Here is a 22619-nt window from a genome sequence, read left to right on the forward strand (position 1 = left end):
TGGGGTTTTTTTTACGCAAAATAAGTAAAAAACTATAGACAAGTTAACGGACACATCCGAAACTATGGTGGACATTCATCAGGATTTGTATGCCATTTATCTGTCCTACAAACTCTGAAATGATTGCAATTCCTGCCATTTTCTACTTTTCCCGTCCGACTGATGGCAGTATAACAATCCACATCTGCCGCTCTATAGTGCGCCCTGTATGTCATACGTTTATTTCATACACTGTGCTTCTATAGCACATGCACCGTCAGCATGAGAATATATATGTTACACGTACTGTCTGCGGCAAAAACTTTACAGAGTAAAAAAAAAGTAGCCTAGGAAAAGCTGGACTAATATTACAACTTCCTGATAATTTTCAGCGCGCCCACACGACCGCCAGCAGCATCCTCCACGCCTTCATAGCGCCACACCTCCCCCAAAGTCTCGCGAGATCGCGTTAGGCCTAGGAGAGCGCGGACGCTGGAGCCGCCATTGTACTCGTGTGCTGGTGGCAACGTGTAACTGTACACGGTTTGTTTCCTTTACAAATCCGCCATGTCTAGGTACCTCCGTCCCCCCAACACTTCGCTTTTCGTCCGGAATGTGGCAGACGACATCCGGTAAGTGTAGATATTGCTAGTGGTAGGAGCGGCCTAGTATTTGCATATAACGCCCGATGGGTCCGGTAACCGTACACAGATCTGTGCGGGCCGCTTGTATTGTGTGTCCGCCATGTTAGCTCTGGGGTATATTTTTATTAGAATTGGGGCATTTGTAAGACCACATGCCGGACCACGTTTTCTAACAAATCTGTATTAGAGGCAGCCTACAGGACTCTCATTTTGTATCGCAGCATTGATCTGTGCTCCGTGTATTGTGTGTATATACAAGTGTCTAGTATCGCGCGGCTTTTCCCGCCTTAGAAACGTGTACACTATGGCCTCAGTCACTCCCCCCGTGTTATAAGAGCAGTTCAATTTGCAGTTACTAAAATCTCCCGCACGCCAACCTGTGTATCCTACTGTGAGCTTAGCACCAGTGTGAAGGTTGATGGCTATTCCCCAAGCTTGGCTTTTAGTACCAACCCATTTTCCAAAACCCACCACTGAATTTCCCTAATGGACATTAACCCCTTCGCGCTCCGCGGCGGATATATCCGCCACGGAGCGCAGTGACTTAGCGCTCAGTGGCGGATATATCCGCCACGGCTCCTATGCCGGCTCGGCTCTGGATCAGAGCCGAACCGGCATCGGGAAACACGGGGTGCCGGCTGTAACTAATAGCCGGCACCCCAGTGTAACACCCGCGATCGGAGTTGTCTCCGATCGCGGGTGCTTAACCCGTTAGATGCCGCGGTCAGCGCGACCGCGGCATCTAACAAGTATCTGGGGGGTCTTTCCCCCACGATCGGCCCCCCCGAACCGTTTTCGGGGGGCGCCGATCGTTGCTATAGTAACTCTGGGGTCCGATCTGGACCCCAGAGTTACTAGCAAGAATTGCCAGTAAGATGGCGTCTGTGACGTCATCTTACTGGCAAAGTGCCAGCCTATGCAAGTGTATAGGCTGACACTGATAATACTCTGCAATACATGAGTATTGCAGAATATTATCATGAAGAAGCAATCAGAAGATTGCTTCTTCATGTCCCATGGTATAAAAGTGAAAAAGTAAAAAAAAAAGTTATTCAATAAAAAAATAAAGTCATAAATCACTAAAAATGCCCCAAACCCCCAAAACATATAAAGAGACATATAACTCAAAAAAAAAGTCTAAATCATAACACAAACCCCACATATATAGTATCACCGCGTCCGTAACAACCCGTAGAATAAAAGTAAATCATTATTGAACCCCCACGATAAACGCCGTAAAAAAAAACTGTTATAAACCCTCCAAAAATTATGATTTTTACCTTTTCAATCCCACAAAAAATGATATAAAATGCGACCAAAAAACCATATGTACTCAGACATGATACTGGTGCAAAGTACAACATGTCCCGCAAAAAACAAGCCATCAACCAGCTCCGTAGCCAAAAACGTAACAAAGTTATGCCACTTGGAAGATGGCAATACAAAAATTATAGATTTTTCCCCACATTAGGGTTTTGTTTGACAAATTTAGTAAAACGTAAGAAAATATATTCATGTCTGGTATCCCCGTAATCGTATCAACCCATAGAATAAAGATAACATGACTATTAGTCTATACGGTGAACACCAAAAAAAAAAAAGTAAAAAATCCAGTACAGAATTGATGCTTTTCTACTCCTGCCCTCAAAAAAAGTTCCTAAATTTTCAACAATAGGTGATACCAACCCCAAAATGGTAACAATGGAAAAAGCATCTCATCCCGCAAAAAAAATGCCGTCACATGGCCCCAATAACGAAAAAGCGAAAATTTTACAGCCTTCAAAAGGGGCCAATGAGGAAACTAAATTCCTGGCAGCTGCAGCGCCCTCCTTCCCTTCTGCGCCTCGCTGTGCCCCCATAAAACAAGTAACGGCCACATGTGGGGGGTCTTTGTACTCAGGAGAAATTGCAGAACAAATTGTATGGTGGGTTTTCTCTTTTTATATTTTGGAAATGTGTAAATTTTGGTGCTAAATGAACGTATAAGGGAACAATATGACCATTCTAAATTTCACCTCCATTTTGATTCAATTACTATGAAGATCTCAAGGGGTTAACAATCTTCGTAAAAGCTGTTTCTGATAGCTTGAGGGGTGCAGATTTGAAAATGGGTTGGTTATATAGGGGGTTTTGATGCTAAATATGTAAAATTTCATTCAAAACTGTATTTATCCCCAAAATAGTCAATTCTGAAAATCCGGAAAAGCGATATTCTATTTGCAAGCCGCGTGACGTCAAAATAAATTATCCAGATATTTCAGAAATTATGAAAATGTAAAGTAGACAAATGGGAAATGTTATTCAGCAACTTATTTAGCTGGTAAATCTATCTGCCTGAAAACGTGATGATTTAGAATTTCGAAAATGGCAAATTTTTCAAAAAATTCATCACATTTTCTTTTTTTTGTAAATAAACGCAAAACTTATCTGCCAAAATTTACCACTAAAATGAAGTACAACATGTGGGGAAAAAACAATCTCAGAATCGTTTTGATAAGTAACAGTGTTCAAAAGTTATAACCATATAAAGCGAAGCAAGTCAGAATCCAAAAAATCGGGCTGAGCCTTAAGCTGTAAAATGGCTGCGTCCTTAAGGGGTTAAAGAGGACCTGTCCTAGTGCTAGCCCATTTTTAGCAGTGTTAAACTGCTAGCTTTTTCGTTTCCCTCTGATAACACTAGCAGTTTAACACTGCTACATCTGGGGTAATGCTAGGAGCTGCTTACTTTAGGGTTTTTTTGTTAAGGATGACAGGTCCGCATTAAAGGAAACCTACCACCACAGAAACCTGATCAGTTAGAGCTGCTGGTAGGTTCATGCTGAAAGCCGTTTGCTTATAGTCTATTTTGCTAATGAATCAAATGAGTATTATGTGATAAAAAAAGGCTCTTAAAAAAAAAAAAAGTAGTAAATTAGCGTCAGGTTCGGCATGGAGCGGAAGTAAAGAAGAGCGCCTACCTGCGGGAGCCCAGAGTTCTGCACAGTAGCTCCAACTTCTGTGCGGAGGCTGCTCTTCTGCCTAACTGTCAAAGCTCCAGCTTCCCGCATGCCAGACGGTAAGGGGCTTTCAGCATGAACCTACCAGAAGAGCTGTACATGTACGGTGCTAAGGCTGTCTGCAGAGGGCTCATTGGGTGAAGAGCCCTATCCATAGAGAGGTTGGGTTTGCTGCAAATTGCAGCCCCCAGCAGCATTGAAAAAACAAAGTATGGGCACCGCCATCATTTGTTCTGTAAGCTAATGTTTGGTGGGGTATGCTCGTAAGAACCATCAAATTCCGTAACACTTTACAAATCAAAGAGGACATATAAAAAATATAATATTGCATGAGAGTACCATAGGAGTGAGAGCCTGGTCTCCAAGAGCTTGGTCTGCAGATGAAGGTATAAGAGCTTGTATAATGGCCCAGCCGTTCTTTATAAGGGAACATCAATCAATCAGCCGCCATCTTATATACGGAGTCCATAAGAATGACTGCAGAGAAGCCTGGAGCTTTGTATATATATTTGATGTTTGTTGGATAATAGACAGGAGGAGGATGGGTTAGTAAATAGAGAGTTGAGGTTTCATGCAGATAGCGATTGTGATAGGCTTGCCTAAAGAGATTGGTTTTAAGAGCATGTTTGGAGGTTGAGTATTAGTCTGATAGTCTGTGTAGGGACATTCCAGTGAATTGATACAGTTATGCTGTTTTTGATAAATGTGGGCTAATGTAGAAATAATACATCTATAGTTTTGGGATCTCCCTCTTCCAAGAGGTATAGCACTTGATTTGAGGCTTATTTTCAGCGTGACGAGCTGAACTTTATGCCAATAACATTTTGGAGTATATTTATTTTTTGAACTTTTTATTGCTTTTTGTGGAGGGCGCAATTTTGGTAAATCACAAATTTTGAGCCTTTTTATTATGGTGTTCATCGTGCAGGTTTACTAATGATAGTTTATTGTAGCAGCCTTTACGAATGCAGCTATACTCTGTGGGGTTTCTGTGATGATTTTCCCTTTTTTTTCCTATATGTGACTTTTATATGTAAAGGGGGCATTGAGCATTTTTACTCTTTTATTGATTTATTTTTAAAAACTTTATTTTCCACACTTTATTAGTTCCACTATGGGAATTGAACAAGCAATCGTCCGATTGCTTGCTCATTGTAATACTATGCAATACTTGAGTATAGCAGATTATTAGCTCAGTCAGTCTACAGGTGAATTGTCTGGTGCAGAGACTGTAAGAGCCTGTTTGTGTGATAGGATCTTACAGGCTGTACTTTTCAGGATCACAATCCCTTCAGGACCATTATATTTTAACCTCCAAGCAAGATTAAGAGAATAGTTCCTTCTGGGAGTACCTTCCCCTACAATTGGCACCCCCATGCCTCTTTTGAGGGTGCCGATCCTTGCTATAAACTATTCTTTTAATCTCTCTTGGATTTAAGCTTGCCTGATGAGCATGGACACTAAAAGCTAAAATATGACACTAATAACTTTTTCATGCTACGTCGTTTGGAGCTGTGAAAATTTTCCTTTTTTGTGGGTCAAGCTTATAATTTCATTGATACAGTCCTGGTGACAATACAATCTTTTAATCGTTTTTTATTAACTCATCTAGGACCTTAGACGTCAGCAGGAGCAGGTTGCCATTCGGCGCCAACGTCTAGGGAGAAGGAACGTGCGGTTCATTACCGCTTCTGCCTTCTCCACTCCTCACAGCATCCTGCTGAAGTAGCAAGATGCACGGAGGAGCAACGCCGGCACTGCTGCCATGACCGCTAGGTCTAAAGTAGTTAAACCAAAGCTGCTCGGTCTAATTGGACCCAGTCCAGCTCTGATCAGCACCACCAATGACAGGTGGTGGTTTTCCTCTGTAACTGAGGCTCTTATAGATGCCTCAGTTAAAGGGGAGAACTTGTAAAAAAAAAAAAAAAACTGTGAAAATAAGCAGCTCCTAGTGCTAAAACAAATGCCCAGTGTTACAATGCTAGTGTTATCAGAAACCTCAGATTATGCTAACAAACACCTCTGAATTGTACACTGGAAACGCCGGACTGCTCTCAAAGCGATCCGGCATATTCATGAGCCCCGCCCTTTCCGTAGGCCAGAGTTGACTGCCACGCGTCATGCCGCAGTCACCGCCCCTAATCCCGTCCCCTCATGAATATGCACAGCAGTCCGGTGTTTCTAGTGTACAGCGCAGCGATGTTTGTTAGCATTATCTGCGGTTTCTGAAAACGCATTGTAACACTGCAGCGTTTGTTTTGGCACTAGGAGCTGCTTACTTTAGTAAGCAGCTCCTAGTGCCGTTTTTGAGGGTGACAGGTACTCTTTAAGTCCTTCGTGCAGTTGTAGGAAAGCTTTAATCTACCACATGCACAGTTTTATAGTTCAACTACGGCATGCATACGAGAAGTCTATTAGAGATGGAACTATTCAGTTGGAGGTGGTCCTAATAGAGGCATTGTTTCTAATATCTATGTTAACCTCTTAGATGAATACTTGAAAGCATTAATCTATAAGTAAATAAAAAATGGGGAAACAGACCTAAGGGAAATTCCCAGTGGTAGTCTGTCCTGGAAGGGATACCATTACTGTCTCTGTCAGAAGCTTAGCGGTTGTCCTACTTTCTGCACAGGGTATATAAGACGCCATAGAATAGGGATCTGTCCTGACTCTTGTTTTCCTGATGTACTATGCCAGATGATAAAATGCTGCATATGATGTGGGAAAGCAGAGAGTTAAAATTCTGAAAACATTTTCCACCTGATCTGTAGGCATTTATAAATAATATCCCTTAAATATTGACCTGTAGTTGGTTTTCATTTTAAATTTAAGGGTTTTCATACAGTTATGTTGGAAGCCAGGAGGCTGCTGCAATTGACTGATTTGAGGGGTCCCAGTTGTCAGCTCCCCACCGATATGACATTAAAGGGAACCCATCACCACTATTTTTACAAATACAGGTAGTGGCAGGTTCCTATAGAGCACTAAATATGCTGTGATTTCATGACATATGTGCTTAGTGTACAGTTCCTAATGCTACAAAAACTATAGGACCTGCGATGATGTCACCCTGGTCACATGACATTATAGCAGCATACAGAGATAGGGATGGGGAGGAGCTGCTGGATTCAGCCTGAGGCCACGCCCACCTGGACTCCATGTAGCCATGCTTAGTTACCAGATAAAACTATAAAATTGAATATATGGGAATCTCAGGGGCATAATTTTTAGCTACAAGCAGGGTGTCAAATAGGTATTAGAGCTCTATAGGAACCTGTCACTACCTGTATTTGTGAAAATAGTGGTGACGGGTTCCCTTTAATGAACAATCCTTTGGATAGCTCATGAAATATTTTCCATGAAGAGCCCCTTTTAACTTGTTTATATAGCTTAGTATCTGATATACTCTACGTGTGCTTTATTCCAGGTCTGAAGATCTACGTAGAGAATTTGGTCGATATGGACCTATTGTTGATGTTTACGTCCCACTTGATTTCTACAATCGACGCCCAAGAGGATTTGCTTATGTTCAATATCCTTTCTTCCTCCAGCCTCTTGATGAGGGAATATGACGTTTTGAAGATGGTGTGAGAGGTAACAGCATGTGAGAATTGCTTTGCTGTGATCATATTCCTGTATTGGCCACTGTACATACATGGCAAAGTAATTCTGCAGCATTCTGTGGCGTTTTCTTCACATTGTTAAAATCAATTACATAAGTGTTGATATTTCATTTGTTTATTGACCATTTGAGAATTTTTATTTTCTATAGTATTTCATGAATAACAGGGATCTAGTGTCATTAACATTGTTCACTGCATTTTTTGGCATCTCTGTGTGTTGGATAGAGATATATCTGAATATTGTCCATTAATTCTGCTGTCCTCTGTTATTACCTCAGAGTTTAAAGCTGTACAATAAAGGCGAACCACAGAGAAAGCATGAAAACCTTTAGAGTAGAGACAAGTAGACAAAGCAAAGACATCTTAATGATCAGGCTTGAAGATTTAAAGGGAAAGTGGGAAAAGAAAAGCTGCAAGAAGAAGCCAAAATATGATCAAAGCTTCGCTTAATTCAGAAAATGTATAATTCAAAGTTAAAGATAGAAGCATCTATTAATTGGCAAGCACCCCATGGCAAGTCCTACTGACAAGCTCTTAGAAATAAAAGGACAAGATAAAGTTGAATGAATGGTTGTCAAGCTTAAAGGAGTCTTGATGTATCCTGCCAAACAAAGACGTGTTTACAGTCTTTTGTAAGTACGTGGTTTGACGCTGGGTTGCTTTAGGTGGTAGTTTTTGACTGGTTGCGTTAATAACCAACCACAATCATACTTAAATGAGCTGGCATTGGTATCCTTTTTACATTTCAGGCTTGGAAGGTATGAATATGTACTGGCAAAGTTGGGTTTCAAGCCATGAAACCCCCAACCCTTTAAAAGGGATTGTTGATGCGTTGAGGCACTAGTGTTCCTGCTGCTTTAGCAATGCTTGTGTTTATTTTTTGGCCTGCATAGATAAGGAAAGTGTTGACAAGCTTGTTTTAAATTCTACTGGCTTTGCATATAATTGCTTTTTATTCTGCCCCTATTGTTTTTTTGTTTTTTTTAAGATTTGTTACATTCTGAAGGGGAGTGGGTCGAACAAATGAATATTTTCCATGCTTATTCTCCCTTTTGTACAGATTTACAGCTCATTCACAGATTTCTGTACTAATGGTAAACCTAAAATTGAAGGCACAGCCAATTGTAAGTCATTGGCGAGATGAGGGGAAGTATGGCACAATCAGACAATTGGTGATAAAAACCTATTCTCTCAGAATTGCTAGTGGGTCTGTCATGTCCCTTCTGTTGCTAATGATAACAATGGAGCCCTGTTCAATGTGAAAAATAAACCCTCTTTTCTGTGCACATGGTTCTTTCCCTGTGATCAAAGGTGAGTATTGACATAGCTTCTTAAAGCTTGACCTATTTATATCCTTGAGTTTTTTGGATTTGCAGTGGATCATATCTATTTTGATCTGCATTTTCAAAACTATCTGTGACCTATAAGCGATGTTCACTCCAGTGAATTTTTATTTATTTTTTTACAATTTTCCATTATATCACTAGTTCCCGACTTATACAGGGGAATGATCGCCTTTTTTAGTTATTGGTTCCTATATGTAATTCCTTTATATAACCCCAAAAGCGTAGAAAAAGTGATGATGGTGTCTGATGAAAGCAGACCTGTGACGGCATTCGTAACATATTATATGTACAACATCATAATGGGGTAAGGAGTTTTTCCTGGGTGTCCCTTTAAATTGCTTTAGAAGTTTTGGTAGCTTTGCAAGTTAAATACAGAGATGATAAAGAGCTTTCACAGTGCATCATAGAATTTGGAGTTTAGGAGTTGGAACTGCTTAGACTGGGGGCACTGGTGTGAATGGTCCTAAAGACCATTTCTGTCCTCATTGGTGATCTGTGTAGGATGACCTATGTGGCCAGTGTTGGAACAGTGTGTAAAAATGACAGATACGTGCTAGAAAGCAAGTGAAAGACAATTATTTTATTCCATCAGAAATAAAATATTACTGGAAAATAAACCGGATCCTGAAACCTATTCTTAAATGTACAGTACTTTTGTTAAATTGAGCTTCTCTTGCTTGTTCACCTGAAACAGTCATTTATCCATGCAATATTGTAAAGTGACTTAACTGCTAGCACATTTGAAGATGTCCGTGATGCAGAAGATGCCTTGCATAATCTAGATAGAAGATGGATTTGTGGACGTCAGATTGAAATTCAGTTTGCTCAAGGCGATCGTAAAAGTGAGTATGGAATTAAAAATTGCTCTTAGAAATTGTTGTTTTTACTTCTTAGATTAAGTTTTAAAATAAGACTAAGGATCTGACTGGTTGCATACCACAATAATTACCATAGAATAAACCAGTAGATGATCCATATCTAGTGCCAAGTGATGTGATCTAGAGGTCCTATTTAAAGGGAACCTGTCACCAGATTTGCACTTAAACAGCCAGTGACAGGTTCCTATAGAGCTATATTTACTGCCCGACACCCTTCTTTTAGCTAAAATGGTTTCGGTTACATCCACACACATCACATTTTAACTTGTATTACCTGGCATCCGAGGGAGGGGCATGTCCTGCTTGTTTCTTCCCCCTCCCCCAGTTCATGTCATGTGACCAGAGTGACATCTCAGGTCCTTTAGCTTCTTAATAATAGCAAACTGTACCCCATGCATCACATAAAATCAGCACTCAGTAGAAGTAAGAGGTACTAGCATATCAGAGTATGTGGCTTTAAGGTGATCACAGCTGTTCCTACTCCATCTAGTGTATCAGACACCTAAGGTATTGAAGAGAATGGGCTTGTGGGGGGACGCTTGCTGTCAAAGATGCTCAGAGGACGATGCGGACGATCTGCATATGTTTTGGACGTGCAGGGAGTAGGAAACTTTATGGAGGAAGACGTTAGAGTTGGTACACAGGGTGTTTGGGGTAGCATGCTAGGTTATGTGGGGGAAGGCAGGCACTGGCTAGATGCTGCCCCACCGAGAACTAGAGAAGTGAGGAAGGTGTGTTACGAAAGTAAAATTTGCCAGATCACATGGAGGGGGTGGGAAATGGGTGGAGGGGTTAACATACTTTATTGTAATTGCTTTGGAAAACCATTTGTCTGTGTCATTGCCATTATATAACAATGAAAAATATCTTCTGTGGTATAAGCATCAATAAAGCGCTGTTTAGCAAGCCACATCTATTTAATGTTTCGGTCTTGGTTTTTTAAAAATCAACCGGTGAGGTTTTAATAAAAAATATTTGCAATTGAACTTCTACTGAGCGCTGAGTTAATGATTTATTGAAATAAGGATTGGTACCCCTACTTGTGGACCTACTACAATTTTGTTCAGCATGGAGTGACCTGTAATAATATTCTAACATATTTTTTATTCCGTTAGTCTTATTGCTAGAGTCTAAAAGTTCTGAATTGTGTAAAATTTTAAATAAAAAAAGTCCTCGGATTAGGATAGAGCAATATGTTTTCTTGGTCACTTGGTAGCTATTTATTCAGCACAACTTGAGTTTGAGGGGTTTTATTTCATCTATTTGGATGTAAACTTTTACATTGGCAAATTTTGGTGGACTGAAAATTGGACATGTTGTATACTATTAGCGGCCTTTTTTATTTTTCCTCTTCTCATTACAGCACCAAATCAGATGAAAGCTAAAGAAGGTAGAAGCTCTTATGGCTCTTCACGTTACGATGATTATGACAGATACAATAGGCGTTCCAGAAGCCGCAGTTATGAAAGAAGGAGGTCTAGGAGTCGTTCTTTTGAGCAGAATTATGACAGATCGTATAGTCCCAGAGGGTAAGTATATATTGTGATGGTATGGCTTGTTATTTTTGTTGCAAAACAGTGGTTTAACTTTTTATTTTATATACTTACTAGGCGAGCTGAAAGACCACGGCGCAGTAGGAGCCGTTCACATCATGGCCGGTGAGTAAACTTTTGCAAAGTTTCTTGCATACACATCCAGTATATTTGCATTTGCTATCTGGATGTGTTCTTGTTTGTATCCATAGTTGAATCTGCGTTCAGTTATAGCAGCTTGACATGTGTGAACTTTTTCCAGCTTTGAATTCATGCATTGAATGTGTCTAAAATGTCTAACACTTGAACTGTTCATAGTTCATATAAAGGTTCTGAATTAAAACATATGTATTAGTTACATTAAAACATATGTAACTAATAGTCTCTAACTTATTCTGTCACCACTACCTGTTGGAGAAGCTCTCAAGGACTCCATCCCAGCCTTCATATAGTCAATCCATACATTAAGAATTGTAAAATAATATTTTCTTATATAAATGAGCCTGGGCACATGGAGGTAAAGTGATGTTATCCCTCCCCTTTCCTTCACCTGCTTATGTCTGTGCTTAATGTAAAGTATTGCTAGGGCTTGTGCTTTATCTGTTGCCTGTGAGAGACTCATACATAGGCTAAATAGTGTATAGGAGTAACAGCATGTCAGCCAGTATCAGGAGTGTCACATCATTATACAAGCTGTCAGTCATGTGTATAGGAGTATCTCATACACACACATGCTGCAGGGGGCGTGGCCACCAGTACCAAAAAACACATAGAAGAGCCAGCACCAGGAGTGTCACATCATTATATAGGCTGTCAGTCATGCACTGGAGGTTGTGGCTGTGCCTCCCACTCATGAATAAAATGGACAACTCAATATGATAATGGATCATTGGACCCATCTCTGGTCATTTGCATGCAGCTTTAGGACCTGATTGTTTGTTCCTCTACATGCCTGTAAACTCTGTCTAGGGATGGGGACAAAGCTTTATAAAGGAAGTTAATGAAATTATATTTGGTTGTTGGTGGTTAATATGCCTGATGGGCTCAACATGAGTCATAATGAGGCTGCACCACTGTTAGTTCCTACAAGAGTCTTACTAGCCTCCGGTATAGATACAATCCCCAATGACTCCCCACTGGCCCATCTTAGGGGTAATTCCTACTCCCCCACTTGCAGCCCCCCTCCTGTGTGCTGGTATGTGGGTACAGTTTGCTGTCAGATTATTTAGGCCGCATAGTTTGGCTGATTCAATGACGCTTGGAGTCTGAGCTTTGTGTTCTTTGAAAATGTGGTGTTCTGCTCCTACATTCAGGTGTGCTTTGCTACATATTTGTAATTTCATTCAGTCTCTATTTACTGGGGGTAAAATTGCCCTGATTGTGGACTAACGTGTATATCTCAAATAGTGACTTCACACTGCCCTTCTGATATTGCAGGTGAATTGTGCAAAATAAATGTGTTAAAAACACAACTGCATGAAAAAAAGTTGAACAATATGGGATATTTCCAAAGTAACCTTATTATCTTATCTTAGATTCAATCGCCGACCAAGATCACAATCTAGATCAAACTCTAGATCTCGATCCAAATCCCAGCCAAGAGAAGAAAGAAAAGAGCAACGTCGTTCTGGATCCAGATCTCAGTCCCGATCCAAAGCAGATGGCAAATACAAAGCAAGTCGGGAGTCCAGAAAAGAAGAGCGGGAAAGGTCAAAGTCTCGGTCTCATTCAGAGTCGAGGTCAAGATCAAAATCAAGATCGCGGTCCTGGAACAGTCACAAATCAAGTGGTCATTAATATGGCGCCTGTGAACCATTTTATTCAGAGAAATGTGATGGTGGTTTTTTTTTTTTTTTTAATTCTCTCCATCTACGCCCCCTCCCACACACACCTTTTTTTTTTTTTTTTTTTTTTTTGTGTGTGCAAGCAATAGTCATAATCATTTCTGTTACTTGTCTAACAGCAGCTGATCAAACTAAATTAAGATATTTTACAGTTAGTAGAATACAATATTTTCTTTTGGAACACGTCTTTAATGTTTGACGTGCTGATAAGAGAGTTTAGTAAGGGCATGTCTATTAGTTACTAGTGCTATCTCGCTATAAGTCACTAAACCAAAAAACAATGGCTAATGGACCATAAAAGTATTCTGCATTCTTCTACAGCAAGATTGTATTTGTTTCTACCTAGCTGTATTAGTTTACTTTGTTCTGCATTTAAAAATAAAAGGGAAGAAGCATAGTAATGGTGCTGCAGAATTAGGTTATCAGGTATCAGTGGATCGCCAACATGTAGTATATAGATTCTGCAACCCACCCTCACCAATATGAAGAGTATTAGTAATTCTAATAGTACTGCAAATCCTGAGGACAGATCCTAATGCAGCCCATGCTAGCCTGATCTAGTACTGTGAAATTACATTTTATTATAATTTGGGTACAAATGCTCTAAGAGTATTTGGTTGTCTCAAAGTACATACACAGGTTCATTTTACTAGTTCTTGACAAGGTATCTCTTCTATTAATCCATCTATCTCATTTCCTTTTTTATATTTGTCTGCTTTGCACCATTTTTGTATATAGGTCTTGGTTTTGAATTAAATCTCAACAACTTTTAAATATGCAATATTGACCTGAGGTGTGCATTTTACATCTAACATTGTGTTTGCATGCTGATGAGCTACAGTAACTTTTCTCCTACAAAAGGAGAAAACTATCAACATATGGGTTATATGTAAAAATCTTGACCTGCCAGGTGTTCTCCAAAGGAAGTGGTGGTTTTAACAGACAAAAGCACTGACTTTCTTTTCATTTTAGACTAGTAACTTTGTGTTGTCAGTGGTTGTGTTACAAAAAAAAAAAAATCTGTCTACAGTTCAACAGGTGTCACCCTTAGGTATAACAGTGCAGGAAATGCTGTAGGGACAGTTTGGTCGCTTTCTGGATCAATATGTATATTCATATTTGCTATATTTGAAAATCATAAACAGTTCTGTTTAGACAGATTTTCTTCTAGTTCATATCCTCAAATGTGTTCTTTAAATGATGTATTTGATATGTCAAACCATTCTCCATTAAACTTAAGTCTTTGTCTTATTTAGAGGCAGACGTTTTTATATTGTATTGTACATATAGTTTTGTAAGTATTTTAAATGTGTGTAAGTTTAAATCAAGAATTTCAAAAATATAGAATATAAATATATACCGTAGGTGCTCGTGTATAAGCAGAGTTTTTCAGCACAAAAAAAGTCAATTTAAAAAATAAACTTGCATACTCTCCTTCTGGCACCCCCTATGCACGGCGCGGCTCCTCTTCTGTCTTCTCCGCAATGCTTCGGTCCCCGCGTTTCCTCTTCTGTCTGCTGTAACAGCCGGCAGAGAAGTGGCCATGTGCTCTGCCAGCCGGCACATACTGTGACGTCATCAGCAGCCGCATCATAGTGTGCGCGTGCAGAGTGCATGACCGTGCCTCTGTGGGCTGTTACAGCAAGCAAAATAGAAACCATGGGGACCCAAGTATCATGGAGGAGACAGAAGGGGGAGTCCTGACGAACATTGGGTCCACCCAAAGGTGAGTATATAAGTTTGTTTGGGGTTTTTTTTTTTTTTTTTTGTGCTGGGCAAAGGGGGAGGGGGGCTGGCTGGCTGGCTGTATACTGGGAGGCTGTGACCAGTGCATTTCCCACCCTTGGCTTATACTCGAGTTAATAGATTTTCCCAGTTTTTGGTGATAAAATTAGGCGCCTTAGCTTATACTCGAGTATGTATGGTAACCCATATATAGCCTTATGTAACCCTGTCCCTGCCAGGTGTTTCTGTAGATTTTGTTGCATTCTTGGCCGGTTATTTTTTTATTTATTTTTTATTTTGACACATAAAACTGAAATTGCAGGATAAAGAATAATACTTAAAGGTGTATTTACATTTTATTCATTTGCCATATGTAAACGTTACTTCAATTGGATGTTATTATAAAAAATGTTCCTGTGTAAAGATCATTTCTCATAAATGCTATGTTGACCCTTATAAATGAGATATCTTCCTCGGATACGACCACCTCATATTTTGGCAGCAGTGGCCACCAATGCGCTATTGAGCCCTGCCTGACCACCTGGATTCCGCGTTCATTACCAAAAGGCGGCTGTGGGATATGCAGTACAGTAACTCCCAGACATTTTATTTACAAAAACTTTTTGTTTCTTTGTGCAATTACTCCAGCAGAGGTGGCCGTATCCAAGTCTTGTTTCTAAGGGACTATATGACTATTTATGAGAAATTATCTTCACACAGGTAAAACATTTTTTCACGGGCTGAGCCCTCTTCATACTCACCGGGCATTTGCTTCATGATGAAGCAAATGCCCGTCGCTAACACGGGCACCGATCGCGGGTGTTAACCCTATGATTGCCGGCGGCATTAACGAGCCGGCGGCGCGTGGGCGCCGCCATCTTGGCTCCGATCGCCGCTCCCCGTGACGTCATCGGGGAGCGGCGATCCGTTGCCATGACAGCCTCGGATCACACAATGATCCGAGGCTATCATGTTTTAGGCCATCTATTACAATGTGCGATCTGCACATTGAAATAGATGGTGTGCAAAATCCCCATATACTGCCATACTGTAGTATGGCAGTATATGATAGGATCAATCAGACAACCTAGGGTTAAAGTACCCTAGGGAGTCTGAAAAATAGTAAAAAAAATAAATAAAAAAAAGTAAAAAAAAAAAAAATTATATTAAAAAAACATAAAAATTCAAATCACCCCCCTTTCCCTAGAACTGATATAAATATAAATAAACAGTAAAAATCCTAAACACATTAGGTATCGCCGCGTCCAAAAATGCCCGATCTATCAAAATATAATAACCGTTTTTCACTGCGTTTTAGCCCGTAGCGGAAAATAGCGCCCGAAGTCGCAAATTGCATTTTTTTGCCATTTTGAAAAATAGAAAAAATTCTATAAAAAGTGATCAAAAGGTCGCACAGACCTAAAAATAAAAGCGTTGAAAACGTAATCAGAAGTCGCAAAAAATGACACCACCTACAGCTCTGTACACTAAAGTATGAAAAAGTTATTAGCGCAAGAACACTGTAAAATGAAGAATTTTTTTTCTGTACAGGAGGTTTTAATTTTTGTAAATGTATGAAAACATTATAAAACCTATACAAATTTGGTATCGCCGTGGTCGTATTGACCCAATGAATGAAGTAGACATGTCATTTGGGGCGCACAGTGAAAGCTGTACAAACCAAGCCTACAAGAAATGGCGCAAATGTGTTTTTTCATCATTTTCACTGCATTTAGAATTTTTTTTCCGCTTCCCAGTACATGGCATGGAATATTTAATACCATCACTACGAAGTGCAATTTGTTACGCAGAAAATAAGACATCACACAGCTCTGTACATGGAAAAATAAAAAAGTTATAGATTTTTGAAAGTGGGGAGTGAAAAATAAAAACGAAAAAGGGCCTGGTCCTTAAGGGGTTAATGAAACTGAATGTGAGTGCCCAGACAAGAATACCCCTTTAACTTTATAAAGCCATATATTTTCTGAAGGCAAACAACTTCATTTTGAAAATTGGCCAAGTAAGCCATTTGATGTATGCAAGTTCATGCTTCTGATTCAGTTTAAAAAAACATTTCATAGATGTCTCATAGTCCTATGTTCACTTGAATGAATACATCCTATAATCACTGAAACTGAAAGAACCAAAAATCTGCTTTTTGGGCTAGAAGTTTAAAGACTGTCACAACCTGCAATATATATCAATGAAATGCACTCCTGAAACCCATATATTTTAAAAGCAGAGAAGCTGGATATTGCATTTGTCATGATCAACAGTTGGCAACTAGTATCACATTCGTGCAACTGTGTAGGTCTTCATGCATTTAAAAAAAAAAATCACAAATATATACAAATCCAGATTACCTATAAAAAGTAAATGTACTCCCTATGTATATATTCTCCAAAATATGCAGCAAAGGGAATGTTAAAGGAAACCTACCACTTTGGATAGGGCTTATAAGCAGCACTAGCTCAGGGTGAGCTGGTGCCGGCGCTTATCTTCGTTATGTTTTTAAACTGTTTTAAAGCGTTTTAACAGCCCGCGACCCTGTGTGTGCCTGAATAGGAAGTGGTAGCACGCATGGAGCGCCGACCTCGGTGGAAGCTACTTCCGATGTAAACATTAATAAAGTGATTAAATGCTTTAAAACAGTTTAAAAACATAACTAAGATAAGTGCCGGCACCAGCTCACCCTGAGCTGGTGCACGGCATCTCCTGTTTATAAGCCATATCCGAAGTGGTAGGTTTCTTTTAAATCCGTGGGTGAAGCAAACAATTTGGCACTCTGAATCACAGATATATAACACTCAAAAAAAAAAAAAAAAAAGGGGGACACTCAAATAACATATCTTAGATCTAAATGAATTACATACTCTCATTGAATACTTTGTTCTGTTGAATGTGCTAACAAAATCACAAAAGAAAAAAAAAATCAATGAAAATCAAATTTATTAACCAATGGGTTTTGAATCGCACGCACAAAATTAAAGTGGAAAAACACACTACAGGCTTATCCAACTTTGAGCTAATGTCCTCAAAACAATTCAATATGAGGCTCAGTATCGTGGATGAGACCTTAACGGCTCACCATGCTCGTGATGAGGTAGTGGATGGTCTACTAAGGGTCTCCTCCCAGACCTGGACTAAAGACATGCTGTTCCAGATGGATGTGCTCAATCGGATTCAGGTCTGGGGGGCAGGCAAGTCCATAGCTTCAATGCCTTCATCTTCCAGGAACCCAGGGCCAACCGCATCAGCATAAGGTGGCCATGGATAACAAATAAAAAATTATTACCAAAGTCACTATAAAGATTATCATGCTTTATTTTGATGATAGATTTTCTTTCAGAAATGACTACAAATGCAAATGTAAAGTATAAAATTTACCTTGAAATCTCATTAATTAACAATGTAAAAAAAAAAAATTACTTGCAATCATTTTCAAAAATGACAAAATATATGGCTTTGCTGCACTTTATACACATTTACAGATAGATTTCCTTTAACCCCTTAACGACGTGAGATGCATTAGTGTATAGTGTAAACACCACCCAAAAAACTGCCAGTGGCACATTGTAAATCAATAAAATCCCCATGTACTGCCATTCTGTAGTATGGCAGCATATAGTAGGATCAATCAAACAACCTAGGGTAAAGTACCCTTGGGGGTCTGAAAAATAAATATAACCATAAAATTCAAACATGGCTGTCGTACCGCTAGGATTTTTTTTTGTCCCACAATTAGGGGTTCACTTATTATTTAACCCTTTAGGACGTGGCCCTTTTTAGTTTTTGCTGTAACGAGCTGTGTTTGGGATTGTTTTCTGCTTAACAAATTGCACTTCATAGAGATGGCATTTATTATTCCATGCCAAGTACTGGGAAGCGGAAAAAAAATTCTTAATGCAGTAAAAATGGCATTTGCGCCATATTCTTGTGGGCTTGGATTTTACAGCTCTCACTGAGCACCCCAAATTACATGTCTACTTTTTTCTTTTGGTCGGTACGATCCTGAGGATACCAAATTTGTATAGGTTTTATAATGTTTTCATACATAAATTTCATAAATGAAAACCTGTACAAAAAAAAAAAAATCTTCACTTTTCCATTGTGGGGAAAGTATTGGAAGGGTTAGTAAAAGACTACATACTGGAGTATGTGACATCAAATAGTATAATAAGTGACAGCCAGCATGGGTTTACTAAGAATAGAAGTTGTCAAACTAACCTTATCTGCTTTTATGAAGAGGTTAGCAGATGCCTGGATGGAGGAGCAGCTGTGGATATTGTGTTCTTGGACTTTGCAAAGGCATTTGACACTGTCCCTCATAGACGCCTGATGGGTAAAATTAGGGCTATTGGTTTGGCAGAAATCATTTGCAATTGGATTGAAAACTGGCTGAAGGATCGTATCCAGAGAGTTGTGGTCAATGATTCCTACTCGGAATGGTCACCAGTTATAAGTGGTGTACCTCAGGGTTCTGTGCTTGGCCCACTACTATTTAATATATTTATTAATGATATAGAGGTAGGAATTAATAGCACTGTGTCTATTTTTGCAGATGACACCAAACTGTGTAGTGTAATACAGTCTATGGAGGATGTTCATAGGCTGCAGGGTGACTTGGACAAACTGAATGTTTGGTCATCCACTTGGCAAATGAGGTTTAATGTGGATAAATGTAAGGTTATGCACCTGGGGGCCAATAATCCAAAGGCAAAATATGTCCTTGGGGGAGTAAATCTGGGTGAGTCCCTTGTTGAGAAGGACCTGGGGGTACTAGTAGATCATAAATTGAATAACAGCATGCAATGTCAATCAGCTGCCTCTAAAGCCAGTAGGATCTTGTCATGTATCAAAAGTGGTATGGACTCTCGTGATAGGGATGTAATATTACCACTATACAAGGCACTGGTTCGGCCACACCTGGAATATGCTGTCCAGTTCTGGGCACCGGTCCATAAAAAGGATGCCCTGGAGCTGGAGAGGGTTCAACGTAGAGCCACAAAAATGATAAGGGGTATGGAGGGTCTCAGTTATGAGGAAAGATTAAAACAACTAGATTTATTTAGTCTGGAAAAGAGACGACTACGAGGGGACATGATTAATTTATTTAAATACATGAATGGTCCATACAAAAAATATGGTGGGAAGTTGTTTCAGATTAGATCAAATCAAAAGACGAGGGGGCACTGTCTCCGTTTGGAGAAATCAAGGTTTAATCACCGGAGGCGACAGGGCTTTTTTACTATGAGAACGGTCAATCTGTGGAATAGCCTGCCTCAGGCGCTGGTCACAGCAGGGATAGCGGATAGCTTCAAGAAGGGTCTAGATGCCTTTTTACACCTAAATAACATAGATGGTTATGTTATATAGAATTGTTTCCCCTAAATCCCTTCCTCATCAAATCCCTTCCCTTCCTTGGTTGAACTTGATGGACAAGTGTCTTTTTTCAACCGTAGAAACTATGTTTTGGCACTATTAACTTTTTCATATTTCACTGTACGGGGCTGTGGGTGGTGTCTTTTGCGACTTTTGATGACATTTTTAATTCTATCATTTTGAGGACTTTATTGCCTTTTGATCACTTTTTATAGAATATTTTTATATTTTTCAAAATCGCAAAACGTGGCACTTTCGCTATTTTCCATTTCGTGGTTAAACGCCGGTAAAAATCATTATTATATTTTGATAGATCAGACAAACATGTTAAACATGTTTATGATTCTTACTGTTTATTTGCTTTTATATGTGATCTAGGGAAAGGGGGGGTGATTTAAACTTTTTTACAACTTTTTTACCATTATTTCAGACCCTCCAGGTTAATTTAACTCTGCAGGGTCTGATTGCTAATACTATATACTGCAATACTACTGTATTGCAGTATATAGCAATATTACAATCATTTCGAATAGCCTGCCATCTGCTGGCTATTAGAGATCATTGCACATGGCAAGCCTACGAGTCTCAATGAGACTGTATGAGACCGCTCCATAGGCCCGCGGTGACTGCCGTGCGTCAGCAATCCCGCCCCCTCATGAATACATTGGCGTTTACATTGTACTCCGGCGCAGTGTTTGATTACTGGTATCTTGCCGAGGATAGTCGCTCCCTGTGACGTCATCAGGGAGAGGCGATACATCACCATGACAGCCTCAGGTCTTCCAAAGACCCGAGGCTGTCTCGTTTTGACCCTTTAATTACAATGTGCTATCAGCACATTTTAATGAATGAGGAGGAAAATCCCCATATACTGCCATACTGTAGTACGGCAGTGTATGATAGGATCGATCGATCAGAGCAGAGGGTTAATGTCTGAAAACTAGTAAAAAAAAAAAAATTTGGAAAAAAACCCCCTAAAAATTCAAATCACCCCCCTTTCCCTAGAACTGATATAAATGTAAACAGTAAAAATCATAAACACATTAGTTATCGACGCGTCCAAAAATGCCGATCAAAATATAGTAACCTTTTTTTTCAATGAATTTAACCCCGTAACGGAAAATAGCGCCCAAAGTCGAAAATGCCACTTTTTTGTCAGTTTAAAAAAATATCTCTAAAAAGTGATCAAAAGGTCATACAGTCCAAAAAATGATATCATTGAAAACATCAAAAGTCGCAAAAAATGACACCACCCACAGCTCCGTACAACAAAGTATGAAAGTTATTAGTGCCATATGAAAACATTATAAAACCTATACAAATTTGGTATCCCCGTAATTGTACCGACCCATAGAATAAAGTAGATATGTCATTTGGGGAGCACAGTGAAAGCTGTAAAATCCAGGCCCACAATAAAACGCCGTAAATGGGTTTTTTCACCATTGTCACTGCATTTTAATTTTTTTTCCTGCTTCCCAGTACACAGCATGGAAGAATAAATACCATCTCTATGCAGTGCAATTTGTTACGCGGAAAACAAGCCATCACAGAGCTCTATACATGTAATAATGAAAAAGTTATAGATTTTTGATTGTGTGGAGTGAAACATGGAAGTTTAAAAAAAAAAAAAACACAGGAAAGGGCCTGGTCTTTAACTGGTTAAAGAGTAAACTTTTTAAAGCTATTTATAATAGGGCAGTACGGTGGCTTAGTGGTTAGCATTGCAGCACTGGGAACCTGGATTCAAGTCCCAGGGTCAACATCTGCAAAGAGTTTGTATGTTCTCTTCGTGTTTGCGTGGGTTTCCTCCGGGTCCTTTGGTTTCCTCCCACACTCTAAAACATACTTGATACTTGGTTGATTAGATTGTGAGCCCCATTGGGGACGGGGACCGATTTGGTCTGTATAATTTGCATAATATGTGTGCGCTATATAAATAGAGGAATTATTATAATTTTTTTCCAGAAATGAATGGTGCAGGTAATAGTAAACTTTGTAATATAAAGTGTAACTCCAAAGTTATAATTTTACCAAATTCGCTCTGGTTAACCCCTTTAGACCTAGCAGTCACGTGACCTTCGAGTATATAGAGCGGGTGTCAGTGTCAGCTCTGCTCCTCTCTGCATCACAATTGTTCAGCGCAATGCTGTGGAGAATGGAGGAGCGGTAATAAACCGCATCTCCCTAGGGTCTCTGGGTGTCTCGGAGACCCGATCCTGCACCCGAGGCTATAGCCGGAGTGTTGGAAAACTACTATAATACTGTCCCCTTTGTACAAGAATATAACTACTATAATACTGCCCCCTGTGTACAAGAATATAACTACTATAATACTGCCCCTAGGTACAAGAATATAACTACTATAATACTGTCCCCTATGTACAAGAATATAACTACTATAATACTGCCCCCTGTGTACAAGAACTACAATACTGCTCCCTATGTACAAGAATATAACTTCTATAAATAAGGAGCCGCCCATGTGCATATTTTTTGTTACTATATGTCTGTCTTTTTTAATATGCAGCAATAAACTAAAAGGTATACATTTTTCTGCTGGTGCTTATGGACTGCACCATTTTTCTATAGTTCCTATTTCCTCTTATAACCGGACCAAGAATTTCTGTCCACGGAGCACAGTGTACTAAAGACACTCCAAGGGTGAGCCAC

The 22619-nt window shown here is 39.6% G+C and overlaps 1 protein-coding gene across 1 annotated transcript; it reads left to right on the top strand.

The window, feature by feature from the left end:
* The first annotated feature begins 388 nt into the window (after positions 1–388).
* Positions 389–14093, top strand: SRSF10 (serine and arginine rich splicing factor 10). Its single transcript, XM_072136698.1, has 6 exons — positions 389–611; positions 7047–7151; positions 9327–9430; positions 10830–10995; positions 11077–11124; positions 12534–14093. The coding sequence occupies exons 1-6, from the start codon at positions 547–549 to the stop codon at positions 12793–12795; spliced, it is 750 nt and encodes a 249-aa protein (XP_071992799.1). The 5' UTR covers positions 389–546; the 3' UTR covers positions 12796–14093.
* Positions 14094–22619: the final 8526 nt, after the last annotated feature.

Source organism: Engystomops pustulosus, chromosome 2 (assembly GCF_040894005.1).
Source record: "Engystomops pustulosus chromosome 2, aEngPut4.maternal, whole genome shotgun sequence".
In the NCBI taxonomy this organism is placed as follows: Eukaryota; Metazoa; Chordata; class Amphibia; order Anura; family Leptodactylidae; genus Engystomops; species Engystomops pustulosus.